At 49.7% G+C, this 18,995-nt stretch overlaps 1 protein-coding gene across 2 annotated transcripts in view; it reads left to right on the forward strand.

Moving 5' to 3' along the window:
* CELF5 (CUGBP Elav-like family member 5) overlaps positions 1-18,995 on the forward strand; it is a 35,069-nt gene that overhangs the window by 1,079 nt on the left and 14,995 nt on the right. For both annotated transcript variants that reach the window (XM_068420581.1, XM_068420582.1), the window contains exons 2-3: positions 5,508-5,590; positions 18,406-18,457. In XM_068420581.1, coding sequence (XP_068276682.1) covers positions 5,508-5,590; positions 18,406-18,457 — 135 coding nt within the window. The remainder of the gene's footprint in view (positions 1-5,507; positions 5,591-18,405; positions 18,458-18,995) is intronic.

Here is an 18,995-nt window from a genome sequence, read left to right on the forward strand (position 1 = left end):
GATCGCAGCACTACTCCCTGGCATATGAGAGCAAGCTTGCAGGCAACCTACAGTAAGTACCTTGAAAGCTGTTGGTGCTCAGCCTGGGCCTCTGTGCTCTAAAACGATTTGCCATGGGGTCGTGTGTTGGTGTGTGCTGGAGGGAGTGTGAGTTGCATTCAGTCCTGATGCCTCTGGTTTCAGATTTAGCAGGAAAAGTAAGAAAAACTGAGAGTGCTGTGGCAACTCAAACTGTTCTAGACTAAACAGAGAGGGAAGGGGACAACAGAAATATAGTTTATTTTCAAACAAAAGGCCAAATCTAACCCCAACACAGAAGGAAAATTCTTCCTCATTGAAGCCTGTGGGAGCTGGCCTGGCTTGAATTTAGCTGAAGAAGTATGTCTGGTTGGGACTTCAGAACCAAAATGCCATTGCTTGTGTGTCTGTGTGTTCAAGGGACTGAGTCTAAACCTGCTACCATCTGACAGTGAGTTGCCAGGTTTCAAATCCAGTGAAGAGAATGGGCCTGAGGCAAGAGGCAATCGCACATTTCATTTGAGTTGACATATTAAATACAGACTGGGGTCTGAGGTCAGGTTCCAGGCAGGAGACACATTCTAGGGATCTACCACTTAGACGTGGAAATTAGAGGGGGCAGCACTGGATCTGTGTGACATTAACTTGTTGCTAAATGCAGGATTCCTGTAGCAAAATAAATAATCTCTCTTTGGTTTTGACATTTTTGAGCAGATACAGGTGTTGGTCAGGGGTTGTTGGTGCTCTGTTCCATCCAGAAAAGGCTGTTGAGATTGTGTAGGTTCTTCTGGTGGCTCTTGTACAGTCATTTTCCACACAACTTCAGTTTCCTCTGCCCCCCCTCCTGCCCTGTTTTGTACAAAGTGAAAGGTTAGGATTTCTTTCCTGGTGGCATGGGTTTACATGTAGACCCTCATCCTGGTTTGGGAATAGGCAATATACCTCTCCAAAGAAGTCATTCCTCCACAAGGATGTGGGGGGGTTTAGCATACAGCGAAGAAATTAGACCCACAATCCAGCCAACCCTGACCCCAGCCTTCCCCTCCCATCTTATCAGGTCTGCCTGCACCACTTAGGCTCCATGCCAGAAGGCCAGCCTGGTGAGGAACCGCTGCTTCCATTAGCATCAGCAGGCCTGGGGGGTGCCAGACCTGACCCAGAAGCCACAGCGGCCTGAAGCACTGTCACAGGAGCTGGCCAGGGCTTCACGGCCCCTGGTCAGGGGAAGGCTTTGGCAAATCTGGATAACTCTGCACTCATTCCTGCACCGTACAGAAGCCATAATCTTTCTGGGGCAGTTGTAACAGCAGATTCAGTTTTCTTTCCCCATGTTCCCTGATCTGCAGTGAGATCCAATTGACAGCTCACATGTGGCTTCCATCTGCTTTTTCCCTTTCTTTCCCAAGATGGGGAGAAGCAGTTGTGTGAGAAGCCAGCACTGCTGTTAAAGCCCGACAGCTCCTCTTGCAATCCCTTGCAGCTTGACAGGGAGCTGAGCAGCTGCCTCTGCCCCCAGGGAGGAAGGGAGGGTGGAAAAGGCCTGCCAGGGGCAGGAGGGTGTGAATTGGGTTGCAAAGTCTGAGAACCCAAGAGCTAGGTAGGACTGTCCTGTACAGGTGCTGATAACTGATGAATTCACTGGATGCAGAGGAGGATCTTAGAGGCCTGCTAAAAAAACATGAGCACCCTTATGAAATGGTTTTGTTAGGGCCTGGCTATTCACGTCTCGGCAACCTGACTACTGGTAGTTGATACTGTTCCAGCCTTCCAATATTATTCATGAGGCAGTTTTTCAATTTATGTTAATCACAGACACATTTGCATGTTAATGGCAGTGTTTGTCTTAAAGCTAGTATTTTCATGGAAAGAGCAGGAAGGCATTTGAACAGGTTTTTGGAATGGATCAGAAGAGACCGACCAGGGAGAATCAGGTGGAAATTTTTGGCCTTGTGTTCCAGGATTGGGCAGAAGGCAGTTCCTCCACAAGTGTCAACTGTGGTCTCCTGGATGGGTTGCCTAGCAGTGCCTGTGGTAGGGAAAGTGGAGAGATTCTGGAGTGTGAGATACTAGACTAAAGTGCAGGGGAATGGCAGGGACAGGAGCAGCCCTCTCACAGGGCCTGTGGAGAAGCATACTGTGTGTGGACAGATGGGTGGCTTTTCGAAACGGCAAGGAGGCAGCAACAACCTCAGCCTAACTTGCCTCACTGGCAGCTGAGTTTTGACTCAGCTTCTGCAAGCTTGTAGATAAGCTCCCTGCTGACTCCATGCTTCCCCTGCTGAAGTATTTGATGTGATTTCTAATGCTAGGCTGAATCTAGAGACCCCTCTCTTCTGCAAACTGACAGCCTTTTCTTGCTCAAGGCTTTAGACTGCTGATGGTCTGGAGTAATGTTTAGGATCTGAAGAGACTGTAAATCCCAGAGTCAGTAGGGAGGATCAGGCACAGAACTTTTTTTTTTTTTCTTTTCTTTCTTTTCTTTCCTGCAGTCTCTTGCAAGTGGAACTAGGCTGGCTTCTGCTTACAGGGAGCTGGAAACCCTCTTGGAGCCAGTGAGAGTAAGATGGTGTCACCCAACACTAAGGGGACATACAGGTTCTTTTAGGGATCCTTGGCAGAATGGTGACGGCACTAAGTCATAATTACACTTCAAGCTTTATTTTCTTGACAGAATTTTATGATTAGTATAGCACAGAATTTATGATTAGAGTGGCACAGGATTTCTACAAGCAGAATCACTATAGTACAATCTATAAGTAGTGTACTACAGAATTTATAATACAACTTAAAATGTTGGACCCCCTGCAGATTGGGACAGATTTTAATACATGATTTGCCGTATTAATGTAACAGTCACAATCTAGACTCAAAAATCATATACAAGAAGACAAGTCACTCAGGTCTCGGAGGAAGCAGATGATGGTGGAGGTGTCCCTGGCCACCTGGGGTCATGGCTCTCACTGTCCAGCAGCATCTCTGGTCCAGGTTCCCCCATTTAGGATTTGTAACAGCTTGATTTTATAGACAGTGCTCTGAGTGCTGTTATGCTTCCTTGTTCTGTGACTGGATCATCAAAACCACCTGGTTGGCCAGGTGCACGGGACCTTCAAGGCTGGCACTTTTTAACAGTCTCCCATGTCTCAGCAGGCATAACTGACTCAGTGTTAGAAGTGCCCAAAAGAGCATAAGCCTGTTGACTTGAGTTTGCTGTTAACTAAAGCAGGAACAGTGGAAGCGAGAAAACCTAGTGAGAGTGACGGACCCCTTTGTACCTCTGTGGACATCACTTTACTGTTGAGTGGATTCCTGGGTGACTGGGTCAGGCTCAAAGTTTTAGGAGCCTGAAGAGCCCATGAAAGACATGGTAAGCAGGGTCCTGACGCAGCATGGAAACCCTTTCTAGCTGGGAAAATGTGGGTTTCCTTGAGCCTCTGGTACCTGTGCGAAGGCAGGGGACAAAGGGAGGCTGTGGAAAATGCCAGGTGCTTCACTTACTTGCTGCATCCTAAGGAGTCACTGAAGAGCTGGTTTGCAAGAGATAATATCTCTTCAGGAAGGAAGATTCTTTTTCCCAAATATTTGTTTACACAATTAGGCTTAGAGTGTAGTGTTTCTGCAAAACCCCTTTCTGTATTTCTGACTGGGACTTTGCAAAGAGAATAGAGTTAACTCCTGCATCCTACCTCCAAAACATCTGGCTGTGGAGGATGGTAATCATGTTTTCCAAAGGACGTAGCTGACTTGTTTAGCTCCCTCCTTTCCACAGCCAGTTCAGCCTCCCAAATTCTTGCTATTTGCGAAGCAGGAATGAGATTAAATGAAGGACCTGAATAGCTGGAAGGCTCAGAGACATGGAGAGCTCAGGGACAGAGCAGTGGACAGGGCTGTCCTGTGCCCATAGGCTTGCTTGTCCCAGTCCAGCCCAGATACAGCCTGTTGTTAGAGGCTGCCCAAGTGCTGTTTTATGCTTGAGGGAAGGGAGGGAGTACAAGCTGGCTCCTGTTGAGCTAATATCCACATCCTTGAAAAGCAGAGCAGCAGCAAGGATTGCCCTGGGAGTGAAGCACCTAAAAGATGAACAGTATTTTGGGCTGCTGTTGCTGTAGGGAAGAGAAGCACCAGAGGGCTCTAGGGAAGGGATTCATGGCACTTTTTTGGTTCAGTGCTGGTGGATGTAGGTGTTGCTGGGTTTTACAAATCCCTGATCTGGCATGATGACGGTACCTTGCAAAATAACTCTCTGTCCCTATATGAGGAGTTTCTCTCCTTTATAACCACGAAATGGCGTACCTTTGTCCAATCCTCATTTTATCCTTGTTCTCCCCTGGGCTGAGGTTTTTGAGCCTGCCAGTGTGAATTACCTCAGTTTTGATGTTCCTGAGCACTGGAATTGGGACTCAGGGACTGGCTTTGAGTGCTTAACTCAGCAGGTAGCTTCATGTAGACTTATTCCTCTCCTACCCTTTGTTTTCTTGGGTTTGATGGCTGATTCTCCTGAGGCAAGGATGGTGTCTTCATTGCATGTGGACATGGTGCCAATGCATTGAAACTCTCAGTGGAATAAATTGCGTATTCCCAACTCCTGACTTCAGAGTTTTGTGTGCTCAACCTGACCCTGATTATCGTAGAATGGGTCTTCTGTGACTTGCAAAGTAGCAGAGCAAGCATCTGTGTTTAGGACTTTGGCGACCAGGCCTCCAAATCTGTTCGAAATAGGGTTTGAGCTCTCTGGTTATACAGGTGCTTTTGAGGCTTTTCCTGATGCTTGACATCACAGCAGTCTGTGAGGGGAGAATGAAAGCAAAGGGGTGCTTCCCCTGCACAATAGAGCTAGCTGCCTTTGCTGTGAGAAGTGAAGGTTACATGCATGCTTCCTGGCCTCACTGCATTTGTTAAATTATCCAATGATCCCACATCTGGCCTTGGTGCAGCATTCTTGGTTCGAAACTGGGCAATAAGGAGCTTTAATTACCTGTTAGAGGTATCTATATTTGTGTGCTGTTTGTGGAGGGCTTTTTTTCCCTAGCAAGAGCTGTGAGGACAGATGTGATTTGCTTAGCTGCAGCAACTTATTGGACTTGGGGTAGAAGAATGGCATAATCTTGTTGCCGTGGGTCGGGCTTGTCCTGAGTAGCTAGGTTTCGTGTGGCCTAAAAGTGTTGTGTAGTGTGGAGCCTCTCTGGGGCAGAGGGGAGAGATCCAGACAGCCCCTGTCCTGCATCCACCTTCAGGTCCATGGACAGCTGAAGCATCTTTGGAATACCCCAAGACAGTCACAAGAAGGTGGGGGCAAAAGAATGGGCCTCTCTATTTGGGCCTAGGGCACTTCCTCTGTACCTGAGCAGAAGCATTGGGATGGAGGTCTGCTGGAACAGGGCAGCATCTGTAATCCTTGTACTTTGGTCACCTGCTGTTACCAAAGAGGGACGTTGTGTCAATGTGCATATGCAATTGCATGTCTAACTTGACACTTGCTGTATCCACTGCAGGTTGTGCGTTCCTCACGTACTGTGCCAGAGACTCTGCCATCAAAGCCCAGACAGCACTGCATGAACAGAAGACTTTGCCAGGGGTAAGTCCCAGTGAATTGTGCCTGGAGCTCATGCCATGGGCAGGCAAATGGGAGATTGTCAGGGGAGGGAGTGAGGGTGAGAAGTAGCTTAGATTAGTTTTCCTGCTTGTGAAAGTGCAGTGTGGTTTGGGGTATAGAACAGGGATGTGGGAACCAAAGCACAGCACTGCTCTTCACAGAGCTGCTGCTCTTTTCTCCACCTTGCCAAGGCTGCTTCATGTAACTCCAGCCAAGCCTATTTCTGTGCTGCTCCTCTTTGGTCTCTGTGGTGTGACGTGACATCTTCAGCGCTCTGTTCCTGTCACTAGGGAGCTGTCAGCTTTGGAGTGAAGGGTGTGGGCCCAGCCTGCACAATGGGCATGATGGAAAGCTTACAGGAGACAAGACAAGGTACCAGACCCTTTTCTTCCAGGTTGTGCGGAACTTCCTGGTGCATTCGCTCCTAGTCTGCCATTGCCTTGCAGGGTGCCTGGACAATTTGTTGAGTGGCTCTGTGCAGGACCCAAAATGACTTCTAGTGCAGTGGCTGAGTTGGATCAGCTTCTCAGAAGAAAAAATTATACTTGCCACATCCTCTTGTTTGGAAGAGAAATGGGTTATATAGGTGAGACCAAGACTGCTGAACTAGCTGTGGTCTGTTCCTGGGTCCTGCTCGCTCCACAGCTGGTCTTGGAGAGCAAAGTGCAGTAGGGATCGCAGGAGACCAGGCACAGTGGAACAGGTCCCTCCTCACAGGGGAGTCTTCTGCCTCCCTGGGACCTGCTGGTGAGCTGGAAGGAGTTCTGAATTGTTGCCATTCCCATTTTGGTGTGATTTGAGAGCTTTGACTGGGCAGTTCCCTTGTTTCTCTGAGGGGCTTGATCAAGCACATTGGAAGGATACATTTGGTGGTGAGTAGACAAGGAGTTGGGTACTTACAGACAGAAGCTCACAGGAGGCCCTGAGTGCTCAAGGCAACAGAATAATTAGTGTAAAGCAGGGGTCTCTGGAGAGGGGTTAGGAATTGTTAACCATAACATTTCCTCTTTAACCCATACAGATCCAAATAGCTTCCCTTAGCTCTCCCAGCTCCCCTCAAGACCTCCACATGCACACATCCTTTTCCATATTTGTTTACCTGTGTGCTCCCTTTTTGCATGGGCCTTTGGCATTTGAGGGCTGGAAAATGCATGTAACTTAATTACCGCTTAATAGGATCTTTACTGTTTCAGGTTATCTCAGGGCAGAAAGGGGGAAGAGTGCAGATAACCAGGTGCCCAAATACTGTTTTAAGTTTGTGTGAGGGGAAAATGACCAAGGAGGCGGGATTCTCTCTGGTCATTTTAGTGGTCATTTAGAGATGGTTACTTCCAGAATGGAACAGACCTCCATCCTGATGTGCATAGAGTAGGTCTTGGCACGGACATGGGCCGGGTGACCTGAGGTAGCTTTCAACTGTGTTTTCTTAGCCTGGTTTGCTTGTGTCTGTATAGTATCACCCGTTCCTCTGACCCAGCTGATCACAGAGAATACTCCGGAAATGAGTCACAGGCAGGAGCGCTAGGTAACTGATTGTTTCCCTATTTTGGAAACAAGGCCGTGAAATTTTGTCTCTGTACATGCACATCTAGATCATCTTCTGACGAACTCTGGCAGAGCCTCTTGTCAGAAGTATAGTGAGGACCCTAGCATAGGACAGAGAACAGAATGTACTGGACCACACCACTGGGATTTCAGTAAACAGGCTGTAGTCTGGTAAACAAGTGATTTCTTGTTCATTTTACCCATTTACTATCTCTTTATTGCACATAGCAATAGCAGGAAGAAAGTTTGAGTGTATGACATCAGTGTAGCATGACACAAACTGTCATCTGAATGCGTGACTGAACATCTGAATGTCAGAGACAGCAAGGGATCAACCCGGCATAGGAAGGATCTCGTTGGTAATCCTACACTTGCCATTGTATTGAAAAGCAACCATAGATGCCACAAGTACCCAAGTACCTTCCTTTATTGGTCTCAATGCGGAGACCAGTGGTTGATCTCAGCAGTTCATGAACCTGAATAGAGAAAAATTACTTTTTTAGTCTAGACTGGGGATTTCGTAAGGACAGACTTATGGAAATGCTTTGACATGGTTTCTAATAGGTCCTTAGGCTGTGATCAGGCAGCTGGAGCAGGACTTCTGGCTTCTCTTCCAAGTCTCTCACTGGCTAGGCCTGTGCCCACAGAGGTATTGCTTCAGGTCTGATGCTAGTGATATCAGCCCATCTAAGAGTGCTGCCACATTGTTCCTGCAGGGCCACACCTGCAGTGTAGCTTTCCTGAGGTTTTATATTTATATTGTAGATTTTCCACATAAGTCAATAGGAATGACCATGGTCTCTCTTTGCTTTTGTGGCATGTCTGGCAAGATCTCCTTTTGGGTGATCAAAATTCTTGTTTATTTTTAAATTGAGAGCTGTTAAATGTGTGGTAGCTAAATAGAATTTGAACTCAAAAAAAGCCTATTTTTTGACAGTAAGGCTTAGCATCTTTTTCTAAAGGTAGACAGATTTTTGGCTTTCACCCTCTTTTGTAAGGGCTAGTGTGCTCAGGGTGTAAAGGAAGAAGACTGTCAGCTGTATATTGTATTATATTGTGTATCTTCTTTGGGGAAGGAAGGATGGAGCTTCCTAGAACAGAGAGGTGCATCCTTGGTGTATTAGCAGAAGTGTCTGATCACCCAGGCTTGCTAAGGAGCTTAAAAGGATGCCAAGTATCTATGCCCTTGCTGTCAGCTGCGGTAAGCAGGAAGAATGCTCTGCCTTGTGGCTGTGTGGGCAGGCAGCCTGTTTCCACACACTGGGGCCCTCAGATGTGGCAGCAACCTGTGAACCTCAGCACAGCTGAAGGGCTGACATGCAGCCAGACAGGTTTGCCCATCATCCTGATCGGTACAGGTGACAAATGGGAAACACATCACACCTTGCTCACAGCGACTCATGCTGTGCAGCATATAGACAGCACCAGCATTGTGGCCAGTTCTGTGCCCAGCACTGCCTCCCAGCGAACCTGACACACTCCTTCTCCCTGCCCTTCACAGTACTTTGCGTCCTTTTGCATGTGCAAAGATCCTGTTTTGTGTTCCCCAGTTTTGCTCCCTGAGGACAGGCTGGGGAACTGCACAATTAAGTCTGACTCAGTCCCAATAAAACAGTTTGACAGGCTCCAAAGACTCATCAGAGATGGAGACAGATCTGCCTGAGGAACAAAACAGAAACGAGCTCCCTTTGTGGCCTGAGTCTGCAGGGCTTGGAGAAAGACACACAACCCATGGAGGCTGAACAGAGGCAAAATCTTTGCATCTGAAAAGCAGAGAGGCAATCAAGCTCTTATGCTTCTTTCTAAATCTAGTGTCCTCTTCAGCTGCCAGCCAGCCTAGCGGTGCAGCATTTCACCTTCTCCCCACTCCCTGGCACACTCCTCCCTGGTTCGGTGAAACGATATTATATCTCAATAACACATGCCTTTGATTTGTGATTGTGCCTTCACTTTGCTGAGTTCTGAAAGGAATTGGAGAGGTTATTAATGACACGCAGTGATCACACACCAAGTTAAAGCCTCTCGCTAAGTGAAATTTGAGGGAAAAGCAGCCAGCTTTTCAATATTTCGCAGAAACGCTTTGTGTCTCTTTTCATTTGCAGCCAGACGGTTGCAAATTACATAAAATTGCTGCTGAAGAAGAAGGGGAAGAAGAATAGAAGGAGGAAGCAGAGGGGGGGAGGTTTAAAAAAGTAATTCTTCTGGCAAGGTAGAGTTACAGTTTTATTTCTGTGCAGAACAAAGAAGGACTTCCTGAAAGGTAGGCAAGTAAGTGGCAGAAATTTGTATTGATCCAAGCCTGGAATATGGGCAGTTTAAGAGCAATGATGGGGATACTGAAATGTGGCTACATCAGGGGGAGGACTCATGGATGCATTGATGGCTTGGGAATGCAGGGACACAGGAATGGAAAATTACAGAGAGCAGCAGCATTAGAGCAAAGAGAGACTCTGGGAATGCACCAGGGGTTGAGCTGCTGCAGCACTGACTCCGATGGTTGAGCACAAGGATTAATGCAGAGACCCAGCAAAGCCTGAGCAGAGGGCTTCCCTGTGGGCAGTCTCTCTCCTGTGCTGCCAGGAGGAAGGGCTCACCGTGGGCCATCTGACAGGATCTGCAGCCCATGATGATATAAGGGAACACAGGTGACTGGAGGGGTTTTGGTAGAGAGGTCAAGGCATCTCATTCTCCCCTCCCCTGTCTTTTGTACAAGTGCTGGTGTGAAGCCAGCTTGGACCAGTATTTCTGAAAGTTTCTTCATGTGAACACTCCAGGATATTGCAGCTGGCAAAGCTGGTAGACATGCTGAGGAGTGGAGTAGGGGGCCTGAATGGTTGAGGACTGAAGCTGGACTCCGGTTGTTAATCTTTGAGGTGGCCTCTGCAGCTTGAACCTTTGGGCAGGGTGGAGAAGTTTTATCAATCAGTAGAAGGTAGCAATACAGAGAGCATGTCAAGGGTGTCCCATTGAAATGGCAGCATGAGGGCATGAAGGTACTGGCTAAAGCAGCCCCTGGGCAAGGAGCAACAGAAGTGCCTGTTCACTGCAGAGAGAATTGCAAATGCTTATGCTGATGGGGGTTTGGCTTAAGGGGCTGAGAACTAGCAGCGAGGCAAGGCAGCAGCCATGTGAAGTACATACCCTGAAGAGGCAGGGGGAGAGCAATCTGCCAAGGCAAACATTGGCTTCTGCTGCCTATGGAATTGGAAGGATAATGAAATTAAAGATTAGCACCTGTTTTCCCACATGCTGACCAAACGCACACATGCAGGCTCTGTCCTCTACGCAAGGGGCCTCCCTTTATCCCTAGAAATTGCTGCCCTTTGCACAACTGGGCACTTGCATCCCCTTGTAGCACAGTGCTTAGACTTTTGTCTCCCAGAGGTGGTGTGTTTCCTGGTGAGCTCACCTGTGCTCATGAACACACACACACACGCATCTGTGCACCAGCCCATACAGATCTTCATCTTTGCAAAGGCACCCACACTCCTGAGCATGACTCTGCATTCCCATCTCCCCAGGGTCATTTGGTATGTGTGCATACCCACATGTATTTGTGAATATGGATGTAGAATCACAGAATAACTTATGCTGGAAGAGACCTCTGGGGTCTTTGGTCAAACCCCACTCAAAGCAGGGCCAACTGCGTCAGATCACTGAGGACCTTCTCCAGCTGAGTTCTGAATATCTCCAAGGAGATCCTGCAATCGCTCTGGGCCTCTCTTCCAGTCTGTGAGGACCCCCAAACTGGAATAGTTAATCTAATATCAGCCATAACTTTTGTTGTTCAGCCCAGAGAAGACATGGCTCAGGGGTTCTTATGGTGACACTGGGACTTGGGCCCATTTTCAGTGGATTTTCCCGTGGGCATGTTGCTATTGCAGGAGGTTTTGCACTGCTCAGACTGCTAATGGTTGCCATGGGAACTGGTGCACTTGGCCTATGTGCAGCAGCCGGGGCGGAGGGTCCCTGCTGCTGTCTGCTTGGCCCTGTCTGCGGCCACCAAAGCGCATGAAATTAGCAGCGACCTCTTTCCCCAGCCACTGTAATTAACGTGCCATGGGGGGAGAAGAGGTGGGGGCATGGCTGCATTGAGGAACTGCCAGTAGCCCTGGCTGTCAGGCCCAGACCGACCACAGCGTGTTAACCTTCCAGCACATCCATGAGAGGCCTGTGCAAGCACTCTGCAGCCTGGGCTGTGTCTGTCAGCTCAGGCTTCCTGTGCCCCTCTCTCTGCCCTTTGCCAGTTTGCTGAGGTCATTGGAGGCTCCCACTTGTGCACGGAGAAGCACCCGAGCATGTTCACTGGGCCAGGTGTCCAGTAAAGCAGAGTCAGCAGTGCATCAGTGAGCACAGGGCAAGATGGGTGTTGGATGTCTTCTCCAAACAGCCTGACAGAAAGATCAAAGCCGGGTGAGTGTGGCAGTGCTCCCAGCTTTCCCCTCTGCAGCTTTCTTGCACTTGCTAAGAGTAACTTGGTGACCCATCTCATAACATCTTATTCCTGCTTTTTGTAGGCCTGCTAAGCACTTTCCACCTTACTTTGAGCTGGGAGTGGCTCCTGTGATTAGGGCCTCCTTAGGCAAGCCAAGGACGGCAAGACACTGTCTCTGCTGAAGAAAGATCCTGCAGCTGACGCAGGACTATGGGTCTGAGCACCAAGCTGTGCCTGGGCCCTCAGGCCCATGGCTTGCTGGTGGCCAGAATGATCTCTTGTAGTCTTGACAAATCTGCTAGAAGAGGTTTTGGGGTTTTCAGTTCCTTCAGCCCTGTTTTGCAAGAGTGGGGAGGAACAGGAGGAAGTTTGGGGTCAAATACTGCTACTCTTTATACTGCTGAAAAGCCCCCTTGAAACCAGAAAGGTACTCTCCTGAATTTGGCCCAGAATTTTTCTTCCTATTGCCTCTGGGGGAAACTTGTTGTCCTAGCACCTGTAGAAAAGGATTTGAGAAAGTTGGCACATTCCTCTTCTCACCTAAAAGCTCCTTTGACCTTCAGTGGCACTAATCACAAGTGACAAGAAGAGATCAGGGCAACAGGGAAGATCATCTAATGTCCTCGTTGATGCAGTGCCCTGCAGTGCACTGAAACATCAAGGAAGGAGCCCCACGAGGACAGACTGACCATAGGACTCCTGAGAGACTGCACTTAAATATGTCTGCCAAACAGTCATGTACGTGATAGGGGCTGTAATTGCTGTGTTGGGCTGGCCTCCCCGCTGTTTGTCTGATGTTAATGCACAATAATGGTGCTGTCACTTCCATAGAGATACCAGGGAGATCCAAAGGCTTTCTGAGTCATGGCGATAAGTTGCTTGCCTTCCTCCAAGAGCAGCACTAGCTACAGGGGGGACAAGGATTTCTGACTGTGTTAAGGCAGAAGGAACACAGCGCAGCAGAGAATACAAGAGGCAAAGCAGCCAGTCCATGTGTGTTGTGGCCTGCACGCTGCTCTGCTGTCTGCTTGCTGATTCCTGCATGCGCTCAGCTTTGGTGGGGAATGGCGGATAACTTCCCCGCTCTGCCTAATTTGTGCTCTGTGCTGGGGGTAGGGAAAATAGATCCCAAAGAAACTTGTGAGAGGAGTTTGAGTTTGAGTCCTCCTCCTGGTGACACAAAGCAGTTGGGTGAAGTCCTCCAACAGTCTTCCTTGCTCATGCAAAATGAGACAGCCTTAGCTATGCAGGCAGGAAGGTGTGTGGTTTTGGACTCTGGACTTCACATCCTGCTTCGGCCACAGACTTCCATCATGACTTTCATTGTCATGTGCCTTGATTCCTCCACCTGGAATGCGTTACTCATAATTATCCTTGTCTCCTTCATAATGGGATTGGATGGGGTGAATTCATAAGCAGCCTTTAGAGTTATGCTGAAATGGTGCTTGGTGCTAATGTTTCTTTGTGAGACAACTCCCCTTTCTCAGGGAAGGATGGTTCTTTTGGATAGGACCAAGGTACACTGAGATGTCAGAGGAAAGATGCAAGCAGGAGTCTTGAGCACTGAGGCTGGCACCAATCCATCACTGCTTGCATTCCTGACCAGAAACAGAATCCAAATGAGCAAATCATCATTTAGATGTGTGTGCTCTGCGCAGCTAGAAGTGGTTGTGATCATTCAGGCAGGGCATTTTTAACTGGCCAGAAGAGGACCAGCCCACAATTTGCAAAGCCTAAGAGCCCAGGACCTTGTTCTGACAATGGCCTTGGATCCTGATGTCCCAGAGGAGCCAGCCCGCATTGTGTGTTTCATGCTGTCTGCCTCTGACCCATTTAACTCTGTGAGGTTCCCCTGCATTGCACCTGAGGGGCTATTTTACATCACTTACTCCTAATTAATAGCAAGGCTTGCCTTGCTGTCCCCGGGGGCTTTCTCCCTGTATCAAGCTTTTGAAGTTTGAAAGCTGAGGAAGCGAGAGCTAGGGGTCACTGCTCCTCCTTGGAGAACTTGGCTACCAGGTTGCTGAGATGACATCTCATGCTGGGCATCCGTGTAAATGTGGGGAGCTAGTTCGCCTCCAGAAGGGTTTTTTTTTTTGGGGGGTGTGGTGAGAGAAATGGTGCATTTTGGCCTTGGTGAAACCAATAGCAAAGCTTCCTCTGACTTTAGCGGGGCCAGGAATTTTCCTTAGATCTTTGATCTCAGTGCTACAAGGGTAGGGGAGCATTTCCTTGAAAGCAGGGAGGAAGCCCAAACAGAGCACAGTTCCCCATTTCTTTATGCTGATGAGATGCTGGGGATGGGGTGGGATGTAATCTAGGCACTCGTCAGCAAGGCCTCTCACCGCTGCGTCTTCCCTAGAAACCCCTAGGCTCTTCTGGGCTGCAGTGACTCTCTTACCACCAGGTATCTCCTCAGTGCTCTCTGAGGGCTATGCAGGAAATGTGGCTGCTGTGCTTTGTAGCATGTAACGCTCCGGTGGTGAGTACAGCTTTGTGCCCCCATCAGGCTGGCCAGTTGCTTTCCACCAGTAACTCCAGAGAATGCAAGCTAATAAAGGCTGTGTGCTTGTGAGAAGGAGAGTGATACAGACAGAGAAACATTGTCCGAGAGCTCTGGGCTGTGGAGGGTAAGCATGGCTGTGTTTGGAAAAGGAAGGTGTGCAGCCAGCCAGGAGGGCAAATGTGAGGGAGAAGCTGAAGGGGGGCAGTGGGAGCTTTGCCCCCTCCCGTGTGCTGCCCATCTTGTGTCCGTTACTGCATGTGGCTTCAGAAGGACGGCTCTTAGCCTGTCATTAGCAGCGGGTAGGAAGGACTGTGAAGTGCAGAGGTGAGGGACTCGGGGTCAGGGACATGTGGTCTGGCAGCATGCGCTAAATGTTATAGTGATATTCTTCACAATGGAAGAATAATAATGCTCAGCTGAATAATTTAATGAGGAAAATAAAGCTCAGCTAATGAGGCAGGCACAGGCTCATAAATCATTTGCTCAAATTCTCCACGCCACATGTGTGTTCACATATGTTTGTGTTCTTGTGTGGTAAAGGCATGCATGTCGGTGCATGTGTATCTACTTGGCACTTGGAATTTAAGGTATTTACATCCTGACTGTTGGATTCTGGGCCCAGCTGGGTATGTACAAACATGGCTTGCTTAGAGTCAGATGTGTTCTCTGATTACAGCTTGAGATGAGGACTGGAGGCCAGGAGGATTTGTACTTCCAGAGTTTACTGTGCAAGCCAGAAGTATGTCTTCCCCGCTGTCCTGTTCCTCTCTTTCTCCCTCAAATGGAAGGGGTAAAGCTTAACCATCCTTTCTGTGTGTTGTTGCTGTAGGGGACAGAGCTCTTTGTCTGAGGCCTGTATACAAAGTTTAGGACCCCACAGGGACACTTCAAGGCCTTGCGACCTATGTTGTCGAGTTAAAGCAACTGTGGACTCTCTTTGCATTTGTAGGCTCACACCTCTCCTTGAGAGGCCTTGATATTTTGTTTGTCTTTAATGACAACATGAGACCTGGAAGGATTAAAGTGGTGGTGTCCTGTTTGTGGAAGCCTCTGGGTGACTAGTTCTTTGCAAAGAGGACCATGCCTGCCTTTGCCTCAGTTGGGAGACCAGAGAATCCTGCTTCTCTTCTCCAAGCCCCAGCATCTGGACAAATTTCTTGTATCTTGTTTTCTCCTCTTTACCCACATCTTCCAGAGCAGATGAAGACCAGCCCAGAGACCAGACCACAGTTCAATGGATGGCTCTCAAAGCCACTGGAGCTGGCAAGGTCTCTGGAAATGGGCAGCCCTTCACTGAGGACTTGGTCTAACATTGGCAGATGGTGAGTCTTCATGTGCCCTGCCAAGGTGCTGTGTCAAGTAGGCAAGAGAGAAGCTGTGGCCACAGCAGTGGGGTGCAGAGCAGCCCACATGCTTGATCTCACCCTAGGCAGCCCTGCTTCCTCTTGTCGCCGCAGCCAGACACTGCTTCCAGACTTGCGCCAGTGCTAACCCACGTCACTGTGCTGGCATCGGCACCGGCACCTCTGCCGCTGGTGCTGTCTTGCAGGCATCGTGCTGTGGCCCTGCTTGTGGGCGTGTGGCCGCGCTGTGGGTGTGTGACCCTATGGGGTGCACTCCCCCCGTGGTGGGCAGGTTCAGTAGGGCCAGCCGTGGCTTACTGCAGCGCGTAGCAGTCCCTGGGATGGGGGGGAGGAAAGGGGTGGACAGATGGGTAGAGGAGGCCCCCTCCCCAGAGATCATATCAAAATGTCTCTTTTGTGCAAAGCAGAGGGAATGCCCCCAAGAGCTGGTTTCCGTGGCAACCACAAATGTCAGGTTCGGTGTGGTGAATAACCGTTTCCATGACAACACCTCCTTTACCCTAGGTGCTGGGAGCTGGAGTGACAGCCCTTTTGGGGGAGGGGACAGGGAGATGTCCTCAGGTACTTAACCCCCTCCCTCACCTCTTCCTATCCTTTTGGACTCCTTGCCACAAGCCCTCAGCCCCAGCATCCCTGGGTGGGTGCAATGGTCTTGGTTTCCACAGCATCCCTTCCTCCTTCCCTTCCCCCAAATGGATTCTTCTCATAGAAGCCGAGATCCAAGTCTGTCCCTCCATCGCCCTCCCCATCTGTTTAGCTTAATCCTGGTTTTGCATCCCGGGTAGAAACAAAACTATTTCTCACTGCTGTGGGAGCAGTGGGGAGTGAAGTGGCCAGCTGCCCCTCTTGGCTCCACACCGAGCCCTCTCTTCTGAGCACGCATCTGGGCTGCCTGCCCTCTCCCACCCAGCCTGCTGCTGAAGCACCCCCAGCCTCAGCTTGCACACAAGCATATTGCCAGAGGCTGTGACAGGAGCAACTGCCTCTCAGTGAGGAAATCAGGCTTTCTGGAGCAATGTCTGACCGCATCCTTCTGAACCCCTGCCCCACATCCCTCTCAGCTCATGGGCTGAAAGAGATGCCTGGTCCTTGGCAGCTCCTTGGGGAAGAAGCAGCCCAGAGGCTGGCAAGTGCTAGTGCTGCACATGCTGGGGCCACGTGGCAGCACAGCGGGATGTTAGGCGCTCTGCAAATCCATGCAGCTGATTGAGAGTGGGAAAGGGATCCTCAGCCTTTCCCTCTCCCACAAATGACACAGCAAGCCCTGGGAGATGGAATTGGAGTTGGCACTGCTGCCTACCGAGGTGCAGCGTGGCAGCAGCTTGGCGTTTCTTTGGGGAGCTGCCAGCCAGTCTCTGGCTCTGCCAAGCAGCCCCATATTGCTCCTTAAGGCAGGGATGGCATCGCTTGTGGCTGGTCCCAGCTTTTGTTAATCCTGCCTGAGATCCATCAGTCAGCGGAAGCCAGCTTACAGCCCCCAGCTGCCACAAGTGTTCTCCCGTGCCCAGCAGTTAGACTTCAGCAGCGGTGTGCCATGCCGTGGCATCCTGTCGCCTTCTGGTTGGTATCTCTGTCCTGTAAACTGCAAAGTTACTTCACGGGTTTCCTGCAGCTGTTGTGAATGTGGGCTCTGCCTCTGGTTTTTGGCCAGTCTGGCTTAGCTGCCACTTGGAGACTGACAGCAGTCCACATTTTGCGTGCTGGCTTCTAAACAGATTTCAGTTGGTGACTTTTATGGCTTGATTTCATTTTCTGTTCTGTTTTTGTTGCTGTTTTTCCTGAGGGTGTTTCCTAAGAGAGAGGGCAGACTATGCCTGGACCTGCAACTTGTGTGCAGGTCTTACCTGCAATATTCTGATTGTTTTTATTATGAGTGTCACTGATTCAAGTCACTGTCAGCCTCTGTGAATGATGCCGAGAGACATGGAGTGAGATGTGGTGTGAATGTGGAAATCTGCCTTGTATGCCATTCCTCAGAGGAGATTCTGGCTCAGTTGGATTCTGCTAGCCTGGGAAGGAGGCTGCAGCTTGTCAGTTGCCTTTCTGGGCAGCATAGGACACACATACCTTCAGCAGACGAGAGTTTTGCCCTGCTTTGCAAATCAGACAGTTAAAGCTGTGGGTTACTTAATGCAGCTGCTCCTGGGTAGAAGTGTTCCTCTGTCCTACCTGGAGAGCCCCCATGTCATGTGAGCTAAGCTACCCTTCAGGCACGTTGCTTGTGGTTGGATTATTGCTGATGACGCTAATGGGTGCAACAGAGGTAAACAGCTCTTCTCCACACCCAAGGGAGAGGAGTTTTATCTCTTTCTACCTGAGCATTCCCCTTGTGGACAGGAGATGTTGCTGAAGAGCAGCACTGCCCTTCTTTAGAGCCACTCTGGTGCACAGAACTCTGTCTGCATGAGGGCTGGGGAAGGGGAAGCATAACATGGTTGCTTGCTGTACTGTTCCTAGCCAAGTTCAGAGGCAGTCTTTCCTCCCTCCTGCAAGGTAAATAAGTGGCTCAATTAGGTGTGGTGACCATGCCTGTGCTGAGTCAGGGCAGGTGTAGGGAGAGCTTCCAGGTGTAGTCTCACCTTGGGCCAACCTGAGCACTGTTCAGGCTCCAGCCTCATGGTGATGAGCTGCTTCCTTGGAGTCGTTTGCCACTTGCTGTGTCTGAGGAGGCAGAGGTTTATGCATGGTGGGCATTTCCAGAAGAACTGTTCCCTGCAGGCAAGCAGCTGAGTAGGGAAAAGCACCAGGTTTCCTTTTGAGAACTCTGAAATCCATGTGGTCCCTTCTCCAAGGGTTCTGGTTGCCATCAGAATGTCTTGGTTCTCTTCTGCCACTCTCCTACTCTGCACAGCAGGCAGAAAGGGGCACCCTGGTGCCACTGCTATCAGCACCGTGTGCTGGGCAGATGGGCCAAGCTCTAACCCTCTGCATTTCTCTTTCATTGCAGATGGCGCGCCCAATTCAAGTGAAACCCGCAGACAGCGAGAGCCGTGGAGGTAGTTGTCATCTCTCCTTGTTTCTTTGTGCTTGTGAGGGGGACCAAGCAAAGGGACAGGGTCCTGACCTGGCCTTCCTTTCCCTGCAGTCTGTATGCGGGGATGTTTGCGTGTGGCAGGGATTTGGGTGGGGGGCAGGAGGAGAGTCTAGGGATAGGCTTTGATGGGGATCCTTCAGCTTGGCACAGCAGGCAGCTGAGAGCACCCCAAGTCCTAAGGGTAATAATGTGCCCACTCCACTCTCTTTCCCAGCCCTTTGAGGGTACTATTAGCCTGACAGTGTCTTCCCCAAGAGGTTACTGAGGCAGGCGTGCACTTTGGTGTGTGGCACCAGTGGTCCTGGAGGGTGTAAGCAGTTGGGAAGAGGTTTCTTTATTCTTATACCTGATCAGCCCGCCGGATGCCTGCAGCGGCACTGGTGTTTTAACCATTGAGCTCACTGCTCCGCAGCTAATTCTCTTGTCTGCAGCTCATTCCTCTGCCTCCCCCATCACTGTTGGACTGTCTCAGCCTCTCCGCTTTCAGTCCTGCAGCAGCCCCT

This window comes from Nyctibius grandis, chromosome 31 (genome assembly GCF_013368605.1).
Source record: "Nyctibius grandis isolate bNycGra1 chromosome 31, bNycGra1.pri, whole genome shotgun sequence".
In the NCBI taxonomy this organism is placed as follows: domain Eukaryota; kingdom Metazoa; phylum Chordata; class Aves; order Nyctibiiformes; family Nyctibiidae; genus Nyctibius; species Nyctibius grandis.